The sequence below is a fragment of the Diplotaxodon limnothrissa genome, linkage group LG5 (assembly GCF_057381915.1).
Source record: "Diplotaxodon limnothrissa isolate DT_005_m linkage group LG5, D_limnothrissa_male_GT1.1, whole genome shotgun sequence".
NCBI classification, from domain to species: Eukaryota; Metazoa; Chordata; class Actinopteri; order Cichliformes; family Cichlidae; genus Diplotaxodon; species Diplotaxodon limnothrissa.
Genome location: NC_140600.1, coordinates 7,972,939 through 7,988,044, shown reverse-complemented (window position 1 = coordinate 7,988,044; position 15,106 = coordinate 7,972,939). Strand labels below are relative to the sequence as shown.

The window sequence follows — 15,106 nt, the reverse complement described above, 5'->3', positions numbered from 1 at the left end:
TCAGCAACAAAAACTTAATTTTTATTCTGTGACAACAATATAAAGCAAGAAAGACCTCAAGCTCTTTCTCTTACCTTTCTGAATCTTTCTCTTGAGTCTCATTCTAGTTTCTCATCAAATACAACTAGTTCAGATGGTCATCTCGAGCTTTGGCGCATGCCGTTCCCCTGATCTCATTCACCACATTTCCTGTCAATTTGTACCACAAAAAAAGAGGGAGAGAAAAAAATGACACGTGTTTTATGACAACCACTAGTAAGATTACTGATCAGTATTTCTTATGCATGTACGTACTGAAAGTTGGTACCATAGTTAACATATAAAAAACATTAAAAAAGGACAACATATCTAACAAAAGTTAACATAAACAGTGAATCTGAATCATTCATGAGCTTTGCAGATCTTTTGTAAGGAATGAAAAACATTTAATAATTTAAAGGCTAAAAGATATGTAAATTGCATTTTGGTGAGGAGATATTGGCTATAATGATAAGTACACCCAGCAATTTTCAGATATAAACACACGCAGGGACAGAAATGTACTTTCAGGCAGAACTATGATAATAAGCCTGCAAATAGTCGCTCATATTTCATGCTGTCATCTGGGCAGGAGAACAAGTACACATCATTTACAAACATGAAAGTAATTGTGCAAACAGCCCTTATTCTTCAGACCAACCATTTCATAAGTATAATTTTTGCAAATTTTCTACTTCTTAATGTTTGGAAACGACTCCAGCCCTGCTGCTTTTCATTGGAGCCGTCTAATCAGAGACTGGTTTGCACCTGCAGAACCAGGTGAATGCACTTAACTTTCGGCTAATACCGAGGTTGAAGTCATTTCCTAATAACAGGGTTTGAAATTGCTGTTTGAAGTGCTACGTGAGGTGAAACTGCTTCAGTACCAATCCTCTCATCACTTAGTGGTGACCTGATCAAAGATTGTGCCTGACAAAGGCGCTTATGTCATACGTGTGGATGTTCACTGTTAGATATAATGAGCAGAGCACTTTGGTCTCTGACAGGATAAGAGACCAGAGTAGAAACTGACAAACATGCACTCATGTCAGTCAGCACTTATCTGTCTGTGTACTCTGTACTCTTTCTTTAAAAGAGCCACATCATTGTGTTTATGCAAAGGGAATTCAGGCAACATGTTATTAACTTTAAACACACTCAGGCCATTTTAAAGGTAATATTACTTTAAAAACTAACTTGTTATATCACTGCTGTTATAATATCAAAATCCCTTTCAATTTAGCTTAGCAATTTGGGTCAGTTCATCAGTTGTGTGCATTATAACCTCTGGTTATATTGACTTTACCTCAGTGCATAATAAGTTGATATTCCCAGCCTCTCCTTTAACCCCTTAACCAGAAACAAACCAATTTGTTGTTCTCTGATCAACAGTTTTGGGGCTCAATCACAGTTGTACCTTTGTCCTACACATAGCTTTGCTGACTGATTTTTCATACAAAGAGCTGAAGTGAAACCAAGTGATAAAAATAGGTGCACTGAAAGCCACTTTTCTGTGTGTTTCATGCTGTTTTAATTTTAATTCTTTGTGGGGGTTTTTCATGCTTCTTGCTTCATCCACCTTTCAAAATCAAAATTAAAATCATCCACTTATAGACACCATCAACCACATCAAGCTGTTGGTCATTTGAATGACTGCATATGTTGTATACCCAGAATCCTTCACAATAAGCGAATACAGGTTTGAATCCCCCATTAGCCAAACTAAAAGCTAGCTAACAGTATCACTGGTATTTTGTTAGCTAACCTAAAAGCTAGCTAGCAGTAGCACTGGTATTTTTTTCCTTCTCAGCACAAGTTTTGTGGAGTTTAGCTTGCAGGGAGTTATTGTAAATGTCAGGTAAAGATCCTTAACTTACATATATCCTATAAATACTCTAAAAGAAGTAAAAAAAACAATCAATCTGCATCTACTAAAACTGATTTCACTCACACAATTTATGTTTTTGCATAGTGCCAATTCAGAACAACAGTTGCCTCAAAGTGCTTTATACTATAAGTCTTATAGTATAAGATAACCAACAGTCCGACTGACAATCCCTTATGAGCAAGAACTTGGTGATGGTGGGAAAGAAGAACTCCCATTCAACAGGAAAAGACACTTCGGCATAACCAGGTTCAGGGAAGGTCGGCTGTTTGAGGCAAATGTTTGGGGGTCAAGGGAAAGAGGAAAAAATGAGAGAATAGCAAGACTGAGAGCAAAAGAACTTGAGCCTGTAGCAGTATAATTAAGGGATGGTTCAGTCATCAGATCCATGGGACTGGTTCACTAAGGAGACGGGTGTGCTAAGAAGTCAGAGTGAGCCACACCAGACATTAGTTACTACAATGAAAAAGTAATGTAGGCCAGTTTTTGCTGTAAAATCTGTTCTTATTTTCAGAAATCGCACTTGGTAGCTTTCTTTTATTTAAATATACAGATTTCTCAGCTTCTAATGCAGTTGTTTCTTTCTCTCTTTCAGCCTGAGGAAGAATTTCGGGATAAACTGTCCCCCATTTACATCAGCCTTAATTTCAGTTTGGATCCACAGGCCCCGCTAGACCAACATGGCCTCAGACCTATCCTCAATTACGAGACAGAACAGCTCATAAAGCAGAAGGTATGTACATCATCTAATGATAGGATAATGCAAAACGCTGTGACAATACACTGTTGTATGCATGTAGAAACAGATGCAGGGATGGTAGAGTTAAACAAGCAGTTTGAAGATGTTGCCTATTATTATTAATAATAATAATAATAATAATAATGTTATTCTCGCAATTAAAAGCCGAAATGCTACAGTTTGGTGGTGCCAGTAGCGCCTGTAAAGCACAACATCAGGCATTTTAAGCAAAACAGCAAATACAAATCAAAACCTGTTTAAACCCTCTGTTGCTAATGCGAGTATTAGGAATTGGTCATTGAGATAAAGTATTTCTTCAGGTCTCATTAAACCACTTCAGAAGAAAGTGGGCAACACAAACCACATATATCTGATTGCAGCTGTGCTGTAGGGAAGTGGGTGTGTCATGCATAGGGTTAAAGTTAGTGTAATGGTGAGGGTGGTGGTGTCATGAACTTGGTTTGCAAGGCTGCAGCTGGATGCTTCTACAGCAAGCTGTGGAGCAATTTTATGGCGGATTACAGTTTCTCCATATCCTGCACTATTAAAAAGGCGAGAGGAGCCTCAGCTTACCCAAAATTATTGGTGACAATAATTTTAGTGCAGTTTCTTTGAAAACACTGGATTTTTAATGATTACTTCAGCAAAGACATTGCCTTACAATTCAACCATCTTTCTAAAATGAAACCCGTGTTGTGGTCTGGAAGTTATCTGACTGTCTGCTGGACACCTTTCCCGGACTTTCTAGCATGTGGTGTTGGTTACTAGGACCACTTCCTGAGTTAACTAGCCATTGTGCAGAGGATTGTATGTGCTCCTGCCATTAACAGCACGATACAAAAAGTATATCATTTACTTATGGATAAACAAATGCACTACCAGCACCCTCCTTCCTAATTTAACCTTACCAAAACCTTCCCAAACATGATGGTCGAGCCTCACCTGTGCACATTTATTTAAATCTTGCAATGAAAGCTTCAGTGGAGATCGTATGCTTCATGTGTGCCGCATATTTACTTGCAAAGTCTGTTTTTTGCACTTTGTTTTTGTGAACATGGCATCTGTCCCACCTATTTTCTCCTCTTTTTCTGTCAGCTTTGTAGAGTGAACGACCCAAAGGAAGGATGCAAAGCAGACTGATAAGAAAAAATTAACCTTGAAGTCTGGCTTAAAAGCAAAAACACCAAATTTAGCACACAGCAGAAATCCAAGAGTTCCAGGAAAAACTGAAAGAGCAAGAGGGAAGATAGACAGATGCTTAGAGGGACTATGTGTCTGTCTGTGGGGAAGGACAGAACTATATATACACACTGAGGACTAACTGGGAATTGAAAACAAGACAAAAAGTAATCAAGACAATCACAGGGGAGGAAGTTAAACTGAAAGCAAGACACACGAGACGACTAGTTATCAAGTAAATTAGGAAAAAGAACTCAGCTAAATACAGAGACAAGGAAACTATCAGTAGGAAGACATGAAGGCTAACTTAAAGAGAACAAGCAAACTATAAGTACATCACAAAACTGAAAGGCACTACAAGAATAAGAATAAACAAGGCCGGGACCCAAAATAAAGGCAATGCAAGAAACTTCAAATACTAGAATAAACAAAACCCCAAACTCAGGTGTATTAACTATGGATACAAACTCAACCATGTGATGCATCCCAGGGGTTCATAACATTTCCCTTTTCTGCTGTGTCTTGGATGCATTTTTAACGTAACCCTTTGAAAACTGTCTTTGAAGTCTAAAGTCTCTGAGGATAAGAAGTGTGTGCTTCTGTAAAAGTGTAGAGTCTGTCTGTACTGTATATCACATTACCACACCAAAATCCTAGACCACACCACTTATATGGCCACACGCCGTGCTTCTTAGGGTTTAACCAGATGGTCGCCACAAATGTTACCAGATGAAGGGAGAGCAAGGGGAGTGAGGATGCTCTACCAAGCAACCTAAAGTCATGTTTGTTCCATACATGGTGAAGTCACGGCTCACTCTTACTTTTCATATAGGAACATGACTTGATTGGCAAGGACAGAGGCTAGCATTGGCCCTTCTATAGTAGCGAAGCCCATATGGTTAGAGGTTGCGGGTCGGCACTGTTAAATCAAGAGCTGCGTTCTGCTCTCTGGTCTCTGTTGGCAATTCCTTTGCGCGCGTTTCATATACGAAGAGTTGGAAGGTTTATGGAGGACTTGCGAGTCATGGCTCTGCAAAAACACAGAGGGGGGACTGACAGCTCCGTTTGGGCGGGGTGGTGCTCAGCTCACAGACATCTGGTTGTGGTTTGTTTATGTATGTTGCCAGTGGTCTCCTCCACCAGGCAAGAGCCAGGGCCTGCAAATGTGCACATGTTTATGTGAGGTATATAAGCTGAAGTGAGTGTGTGATGTGGGTGTGTAAGTGTGCACTACATGTGCTTGTAATTGGAGTTTTGTAATATTGAGTGCACCAAACTTTTTTGAGTTCGGAATCCTTAAAGGAAAAATTACCAGGTTCATCTGTTGATCTCCCGTTTTAGCCGTCCTTTGCATAAAAGCTAAGATTTTGTTGAGTTGTATGCTTCCACTGAAGCAGATTTGTGACACGGAGTAAGATTTATTGGCATTATGATATAATTAGATAAAGCTGCAGACTTCTTAATCAATTAGAAATATCACTCTTCCTTTAGTTTCCAACACAGCTTTAATGAGTAAGCAACCTAAACCATGCTTACTGTGTGTTAGCAAAGTCACACCTCATCAGCTGTGTTTTTCCTATGGTGGCTTTGGTTACCTGCATCAGACTGCAAGTAAATTCAGCACAGAGTTGCCCCCTGATTGCTTTTATTTTCTTTGCTCCTTTGCTGTGAAGGATGCGTACTCCAACATGATAATTTGCCCCAACATACGTCAAAGCTTTAAAAACTACCTGATGACAGAAGACCAAGTCACAAACTTTCCTCCATAGTAAAGTAACCCCACTGAGGGTTTGTGGGGTTTAACCCTTGTTATTTTTCTTCGCCATACTTTTTGTGAGACAGGGTTTAGAACTACAAGTCCCATAATGCTTTACATTGTGAACTACAGTTTGAGCCCTGTTATTTTCACTCTCTGTGTTCACATAATGCCAAATTAGCACCAGTGAAAATTTCCTCAGTCAGCTGTCAGTAATTGCCATGAGCTGTGTACCCATAGACACTAATGCTGTGGACAGATTTGCTGCTACGCCTTTCTAGACAAAATCAGTTTCACTGCTTTTTACTGCGTCCAGACAGGCTTATATATAGTAAACTGCAGGACTACAGGACACTTAATCAGAGCGTAAAGGCCATTGATAAACTTGATAATGCTTCAGTGATGTTGCCATGCATTTCACGTTAGAACATTGCTGGGTGTGGTGACAGTACAATAGCCCACAACAACCACACCAGCAACTACAGGGATACTGCAGAAAATTGAAATGATGTCAGAGCTCATTATTCACTGTATTAATGGCTTTTCACTAATATCCAGTTAATTAATTTCTGTTCTGTAATTGCTTTGTTATATTACAATGTTTAGTGAGAATGACACAGTCTGCTGAGCTGTCAATGACTAGTCCAGTTAATGAGTTCATTTTATCATCATTGTTTTTGTGTTGGGGAAAGAGTCAGACGTCCATTGGAGCAGAATTAGTCTCTCGTCTGCTGTCGTAGCTGGAAAGACCTTCTATCCAAACCATTATGAGACTTTGTGTTTGGGTCCAGATGAATGTGTCTCTTCAGTACATTTCCAAGCTGTTGATGTGCTCTTAAAGGTCTTGCAGTTCAAAAAATGAAACATGTATATTGTATTTGCATTTAAAGAAGGGTTGACGGCATATAGTTTTAGCCCTCTGAGGTCTAAGCCTAACCCTATATTTTGGAGAAAAACAGTGTTTGTGAAAATGATTATATCTCTTTGTCCTTGATTACCAAGACTTGGGAAATGAATTTCATAAAAACTTTTTATCTGGGATGAGCGTTAAGGTTAGGGTTGTTGACGATGAGGACTTCAGGAGGTTAAGATCTTCTCTTTTGTATAATGTCGCTTGGGTCAATGGTTATGACACATGTCATTAATTTCCAGTAAATTGTTTTGAAACTGAACTTATGCCAGATCTAATTGTGATGCTGTTTGGAGTTTTCACTGTAACATGAAGTTGATGGCAGTAGAATAGCCTGCTCCTTTAAGATCTGGAGGGAAACATGCTTTACATTTGTGAGGATCAAGAGATGAAAGTGAACGACAGATGAAGAGTTTTTAGAAGGAAGAGATTATAGGTTAGAGCTCATCACTTGATCTTAGTAAGTGTATCACAGAGCATGTTATTCTCAGTGGTGCAGTCACAGCGACGCCCCATAAGCAGCACTGCACTCACCAACACAAACAGTCAACAGGCCAAATCAGACAATGATTCCACTCTTTTTTTTAACCACATTCACACATGTTGGCTGATATTGACCTAATTCTCTGACCCTACGTCTTACCTCTCATGACTCCCAGTATATAAGGCTGGCCCAGAGTACTTATGTAGAAAACAATAAAGAATCGCAATATAGTACTGGGCCGTCAAGCAGCTGTGTTTAGTTGTAAGTGGCCAAACTCAAAGATCTCAAAGAGTGTAGACTATCAGAATGTGAGGGAGGTGTCTGCTTAGGCTTCTGCAACCTGGATAAGCCAAAGCAAATGGATGGATGGACTACATGAATGAATTTTATCAATGCACGTGGATGGTAACTTATTTTAGGCAACTATAATTACAGCAGCTCAGTTAAACTCAGTTCTTACCCACATAAGAACTGAGTTGCATAAGGTCAAAGGTCACTTTGCCATTGTAATGTTCTGCACATCTGCAAGCTGCTTTACCACCCACCTCCACCTCAGCTTCTCCTCTATCAGTGTCATATCTGTTGTCATTGAGTCAGGAATCTCCCAGAGCAGAGCCATGCTGCCAAGTATAAAATACTGCAGATGGGAAGAACTTTGACTACATGGTCTTGGCTAAATTTTATTACAGCTGAAACCAAAACAGATGAAGGGGAAGTTCTGTTATGCTCTGCATCCATCCTCCAATTCTATGTCTGTGCACATAAATCCAGTGCCGGTCGAAATGAACTCATATTAGCAAACACAGGTGACTGTGGGCGAGTTTTAACAGGAAGAGACTTCACGCTTAGAAGTGTACAGTGTATACCTGCATAGCATTTAGACTCAAGCATGTTTGTTATTAAATGGCCGATAGCATCTTGGGTCCTAAATAAATGTAAAACTAGGAACTTGAAGCAGGGATCTCCACTGAGACACTGTTAACCATTGCCAGGCTGATTCTTTGCTCTCTGTTGCATTCTTTGGGAATCTAATGATTCCCATATGTTGGAGAGACATGCCACAGCTACGATGACAGTAAAGCTACAAGGAAGAACAGAGAAGAGAAGACAGAAAAAAGGGAGAAAGGAGGGAATAAAGCAAAACGCTCAAGGGCACGTTAAAGAAAAACTATACTTCTAAATCAAATAACATTTATCTTGTACTGTGGTCATCTGTCACGTAAGACTAAAGGGCAGATTAATCCCTACTGCCTTTAAAATATGAGCTTTTCTCTGTTTTTGAAAAAGACTTTCCCACAAAAATGTAATACTTGTTAAGATGGAATTACTATCCTTTGATTCTCTTAAACCTTCCACCACCATATTTTCTCCCTTTTCTTCCTTCCCACATACGTGTATTACTTTTACTCTGCAGACATTAAAGGGTCATGTTTTCTCACAACTTCCCAGCATCTGGTAGATGCAAATATTGTTACAGTTTTTTGTGTGTATATAGAGGATATGTATAGTCTGTATCCTCTCTTATCCTTTCATTAAATCACAAATCTGTTGTTCTGGCTTCTGTCAACACCCACTTCCTCCAGAGCTTTTCTCTCCCTGTACCTTTTGATTTTACAAGGAACCAAATCTAACTTACTGCTCCTATTTATTCCATTTATCTCGGTCTTTTTTTTCAGGCCCAGATTCAGCTCGATTGTGGAGATGACAACATCTGTGTCCCAGATCTAAAGCTGGCTGTTTATGGGTGAGAGGAAACCACCTGATCCAATAAACACAAGTTAAAACTGCTAGCCACCTGAAGCTAAACTGCCATAGTTTTGTCCCTCACGCAACAACAATTCTAATTATTCCAAGAAAAGCTTCGACTTTTTGCAGCCAGGAAGACCAACAGAAGTCGACATGTTGTCATTTGATGAAGTCAATATTGCTAAGCTGTTAGTAATCTTGCTCCTGGCTGCGTAGCTAATGCAAATCCAGCATTCACTCGTCTTTTAGCTCCGTTATGTTAACTTACTAACACTATCCATGCGGCGATGGGAATTAAGCAAAGAATAAAACACTTCCAGTTGTAACGTAATACAAAGTAGATAAGAGTGGTGAGAGTGAATCACAGAATTCGACACAGTTTTCAGGCCTTAAAACCAAAACAAGGAGCTGAAAGATGCTAAAATAGTGAACTTTGCTCATTTGATCATTTGCTCATTTTCTGTAGTATCATGACTAGTTTGCATATGAACTAAATACATATAAATACTGCAGTTTTAAAGGCTTGTTTCTTTTTAAACTGTTTTACATGAACAAAACTATAATAGCAATATCCATTTATACAGTCACACAATTCCCAGCAAGCAAACGAGCAAAGAAGAAAAACCCCTGTTATTGGCGAAGGGTTTGGGACAGGTGTAGATGTGGTTCCACCCGTTTTTCTTTTACTTTGACTCATCTGAAATAAATCCCCAAATGGAAATCTATTAATAGGAAGACTGTAACGCCTAAATGTTTCAGTCTTCATTTAAAAAGTAACACTGTTGCTGACAAACCGTCATTTTAACCTGTGACTTAAATGATAACCAAGCCATAGATTGGTTGTTTGGTGCATGTTAAAAGCTCAACAGTTATATTTGTTTGAATTATTTTATTTAATTTACTTTGAAAGTTTCAGTGTAGAAAGACAGAAAACGTGGAATGGAGGTCCTCTGGTTTTATGTTACTAAGTACTAAATAACTGGACACACAGGAAAAAAAGTGGTAACAGAATTAAACTTCATGCAAATTTCGAAGTTATTTATCTAATGAAATCACAAATTCTTAGCAAAACATAAAATAAAGACTTTAGCCATCAATTAACTCTGAGGTCTTACTCGTCACAGGTGATAACCCTAACACCCTAACCCCGACCCTCCCTACGTTTTTCAGAAAGTGTTTCACTTAGAATCATTTCTTTGTTTGTTTCTCTGTTTCCTGATTGTCAAGACTTGGGGAAAAATAATTTTGTAAAATTTAAAAAAACAACATATTTTGATGCAGATTAGGGTCTGGGTTGAATTTCTATAATTCTAATTCTATAGTTCTTTATAAAATAGTCATTTATTTAAAGAAGTTAAGGAAAAACATATGAAGATATAAGCCTGATACACACAGAGTGAATCCTCCACCAGTATCTGAGGTCTGGGTATCTTGGCGATGACCCTAAACCTGAGCTCAACCCTAACCCGGCACAATCAGTATATATTTACATATAAAACCATGCAGGGTTCAGGTTAGGCAGGTTAGTGTCATCGATGACTCAGACCTCGGAGGGTTAAAGAACGTGATCTGGATCCACTGCAGAACTGAATGAGCTTACATGTTTCACGAACTCCAGCTTGTCAGTCTTTTTCGCTGTCAGACATGATCACATCCCCCTCTCCCTCACTGAGGAAGAATAGGAGGTTGTTTACAGCTCAGAACATGCGTGCACTGGGGTAAAGATCTAGACTAATGACTCCTAGCTCTTGGCACAATAACATATCATTGTATATTAATCCTGAATCCTTGTTGCTGAATAGGCTCCAGCCAGATAGTTGGCTGTGCCTCAGCCCATTCACAAAGCGAACACACACTCCAGACTTTCTCCTCCCAGCCTGCCAGCTCTGATATGTGGACTGTTTTGCATTACATGGCCATGTGATTTCTCTTAGCTGTAGAAATACAATCAGTGCTAAAAGTTTCCCATGAAAAGTCAAAGATCTGCATTTGGAGCTGCCACAGGACCAAACTTGGAATGATTCAGCACTTCCACTAAAACACAGTTTCCCTTCACTGACTGTTGCACACAGCGATTTCCCTTCTTTGCCAAGAATTTGCAAACAGTGGGATGTTTAAGATTCATAACCTAAAGGTCTGTCGCTGGTGTTTTAGTTGTATCCTCTGGCTTTAATTATGCTTTTATGAGCTTCATGAGCCACTGTTATATTTTTCCCAGCGAAGTCAGTGTAGTATAACGTGTCAGCTGTGAGCTGCTGATTCCTGCCCATTCCTGGCATCGGTGAGAGTCTGCTGTTTGTGGGATCAGAGTTGCTTCCTCTGCATTTGCTAAATTTGCCCAAGGTTAATTAAAATCATCTGGGTGTCGTCTTACCTAGTTTGGGGTCACTGTGTCCAGACCCCTTTTTTGGGGGCGGGGGGGAATGGAGTGAAAGATGAACCCCGGTTCCAACCTTCAGCCACGCTCCTTTCTTCCTTTCCTGCTCAATAGAAACGTGAATTTACTACTGCCAAGTGTAGCTGATGGGGGAGGGCCAGAGTTGAAGGGTGTCGAGTGGATTTATCACTTCTCTGAAAATGTGTTTGCACACAGGGGTGTCACTATGAAGTCGAAGAATAAGGTGGGGGTCGGTTTCCTGAGACAAATCACAGTGATCAGATTTGGGTCATTTCCCATGTCACTCATGACATGATATGTCGGAGAAAATGGCCTTTGGGGACAGACTGAAACAAAGATTCATTGTGTGGAAAGACTTTATGTCCCTGCTTTTCATTACGTTTTACCTTCTTTTGGGCCACGTTGGTCATGTCCTGCACCCAGTGACTTGACATAGATCTGGAAATGAAGGAAAAGTGAACTCTGCTGGCGTAGAAGCTGTGTGTGAAAGCTGCTGTTTTCAGTCATTTTGATTACAGTAAATAAACTAGCTTTTCAAGACGGAATAATAAATGGCCTGTGACAGTCAAGGGAACCAAAAGCCAGAAAATGAGTCTGACACCATGCAAGTGGCTGTATAAGGATGTACTTAGGACTTCACTATACTATGGTAAGATGGCATTATTATACAATCATCTATCATATATGATATCTGTGTATTTAAAAAAGGCATGTCAAATTCACTGTGGACCACACACAGCCCACTTTGATCTTAATTTTAAATCCCTGTGATAATTTCAACAGTACATCTCAGTTTCTCCGCATGATAAAGAAATGCTGCTGTAATCTATTACTATGACATGCTGGGCTTTTATTTAAAAAATAAATATGTCAAATTACAGAAGAAGTTTTGGTAGCTCATTCCCGAGACTGTCCTGAATTTATAAAACAGAAAGTTCTTGTGAATTCACTGATTTCTTTTCACTTTGAATATATATATATTTTTTTATATATTAAAAAAACATTTCTGTAGTAGATAGTTAATAAAACAGGAGGTTTTGATGAATTTAATTATTCATATATTACTTAATTACTTGTAGTATGAATGGTGTGGGGTGGTCTGTATCAGTAGGGAAAGCTGTAAAACCTATGAAAGTGCAGTCAAAAGGTACTCTGACCCCCCAGGTCATTTAAAAAAATAATTTACATTTAGATTCTATTAAGAGTTTCAACTTTCAGTGGCAGCATCACAAAATAATACATCAAGTACTGATAATTTTTGGCATATTCACATTCACATCAATGAGCTTAGCCTGTAACGCTGAATCCCGACTTTACTTAGTGTTGCTGCTTTCAGCTCTTTGTTTTGCTTTGGCTGTTTTTGTTCAGTCTTGCTGCTCTTGAAAAACCTTTGAAAACTTCGATTGGCAGAACCGAACATGAGTGAGAAACACTGTGGAGAATTAAGCAGCTAAAGAGTCACAGATGAGTAGCTTCCTCAGGGGCTGCTGAAGAACAGAACAGATCTACAGGAGGGAGATTATAGTGCTTATTTTAATCGTGTGGCTTAAAGCAGACTGCAAATGATTGTTTGTTGACTGTGTAACTCTTGCACAATCAGACACTTTTTGTGCATTACGTAATCATTAGGATTGTGATATATTAACCTTCTGACCCTGACGTCTCATCACTGGTAATGACCCAACCCAGTCCCTGTGTTTTGGAGAAGAGTGTTTTCAATGTTAGCCTGACAGCACTAGTTTAGGGTTGGAGTCATTGTTGATGATGGGTACTTTGGTTACGGTTGGTTATAGTATATCACTTTAGGTTAATAAAAAATAAAAATCTGGTTCAAAAACTGTTTTTCTCTGATAAATCGATTCAATTCTCAGTGTTACATGGAACTTATGGTTTTATGTGCAACAGGAAGTCTGCATAAACTGTTCTTTTAACAGCTTTCAACAGCTTTCAAAAAGGTAAGGCTCAGTGAAAACGTAGTGATGATGTTGCGCTTCTCTTTGCCCAGTGACAAGACAGAGGTTTACTTGGGAGGCGAAAACTCCGTGAGCCTGACCTTCAATGCCAGGAACGAGGGAGAGGGAGGTGCGTACGAGGCTGAGCTCTATGTGGCGCTTCCCCCAGAGGCTGACTACAGCGGGATAGCACGCAACAACGTGGTGAGTCGGTGGCGTTTAAAAGGAGGTTTAAGTATCACGGTCAGAAGCACCGTGTTTTTTCATTCAAATGATAATTATGCATAAAAATGCTTTAATGCAAATAAAATGTGGAAATTATTTTGACTTTGCATAAAGTCAAAGGTCACTTTGCCATCGTAATGTTACGCTAAAAGAGTTTTCTCAACCTGACGCCCTCCTTGTTGAGTTAAAGCCGTGAAAGAACGTGAATACACTTACTACGTTTTGAATACATTTTTTGAAAGCCCTGAAATGCAGCTGGTTGGTAGAGTCACACTCTAACTCTAGTCAGAGTTTTGATTTATTATTCTAACAACTCGTGAGACTGAAGAAGTCACTTGGCTGAGTGACGAAACGTTTCTCACACTGAAAACGCTACGTCCAGATGAATCTTCTTTCCTTACCTGGATAGCTGAGCATGCATCAAGACAACAGCTCTTTAGCTTTTACAGCAGTACACTTAATAAAGTTAAATACATGATGGAGTTTTATTTCTTTGTGTCCTTTCCAGAGCTTGACTCAGCTGACCTGCAGCTACGAGGCAGAAAACCAGACCCGCTATCTCGTGTGTGATCTGGGAAACCCCATGAAGTCTGGTACCAGTGTAAGAGCCAATAAGACCCACATGTTATTTTTGGCCTTTCCCACTCTTTGTGTCTCAGTACAATTAACCCTTTAAGACCTACCATAGAACCAAGTCCGCCAGAGCTTATATTATATTTTTACATGCTGTGGAGCCATTTTTGGGAGCATTTCAAGTTGCTATACATCAATACAACCATTATAGCCCAGATTTTAATAATATGTATTCATTAAGTGCATAGTAATTACATAAATTGCAAAAAAGTGCAATAAACTACAAAAAAATTGAAAATCGTTTTTGATTTTTTGACATATATTTGTAGTTAGAGAAATTTAAGAGTCTTATCCCTCAAAACTGTAAATACAAAAAAGTTGCACAAAATAGTTTCCCACCACAGGAAAATTATTTTGAGTGTCTTCATAGTTTTATTTTTGAAATACACCAATTTTTATACACTGCAGGAAAAACGAAAATAAATATTATACTGCAAATTTGCAAAAAAGCAGCATATGCATCAAAATAAACTATTTCCAGCAGTGCAATATGAGTCCTAAGCATCCCAGAAACGACACAGAAAGTCATAAAGTCAAAGATAACTTTTAAAAAGAGCAGTATGGGCCCTGAGGCCCTGATCGCAAAAAAGACTACATTTCCGCGAAAATGACGTCACTTCCGGTTTCGGGCAGGTAATGGCGGAAATGCAAAAGTTCGCGCTGACGTCTATTCCAACGTAGGAAGTGTTTTGAACAGCTGATCAGATCGGTAAAGCGTGTTTCTGGAATATTATGTTTTTGTTCCTGCAAGCGCTTTTTATGCAGTTTTTGCAAAGCTTTATGTGGAAGGAAACCGTGACCTAGGACAAGCTGATGGCATCAGATGTAAGTACAACTCCTCCGGTTTCATATGCAAAAAAATTTTTTGCGCTAGCTTACGTGGTTGCAGTGCTACTGGGATTTAAAAATAGTTACGCATAACAGAGCGTTCCCGCTCCGATCGGCTCTAAAGGGTTAAGCCAAGTTGACTTGCCTAATTCATACATAAGCAAACTCGACATGTTTTCTCACCGACCTGATAAAACCTGATAAACATTGCTTTTGTGTTGAAAGAGTTTTCATTCCTTGTTTCCAAAGTGGGCGTCTCTAAGAAAAAGAACCCAGACTCTATTTAACACATTTATTTCCTTTCTCATGTTCCCTGAAATAACTGCGTGAATTTTCTGTGGCTGTTTTTGTAG

General features: G+C 39.2%; 1 protein-coding gene across 1 annotated transcript in view; it reads left to right on the top strand.

The window, feature by feature from the left end:
- LOC146631536 (integrin alpha-5-like) overlaps positions 1–15,106 on the top strand; it is a 56,435-nt gene that overhangs the window by 30,215 nt on the left and 11,114 nt on the right. Inside the window, exons 18-21 of the mRNA XM_085352997.1 lie at positions 2,499–2,636; positions 8,648–8,715; positions 13,121–13,271; positions 13,801–13,893. Coding sequence (XP_085209123.1) covers positions 2,499–2,636; positions 8,648–8,715; positions 13,121–13,271; positions 13,801–13,893 — 450 coding nt within the window. The remainder of the gene's footprint in view (positions 1–2,498; positions 2,637–8,647; positions 8,716–13,120; positions 13,272–13,800; positions 13,894–15,106) is intronic.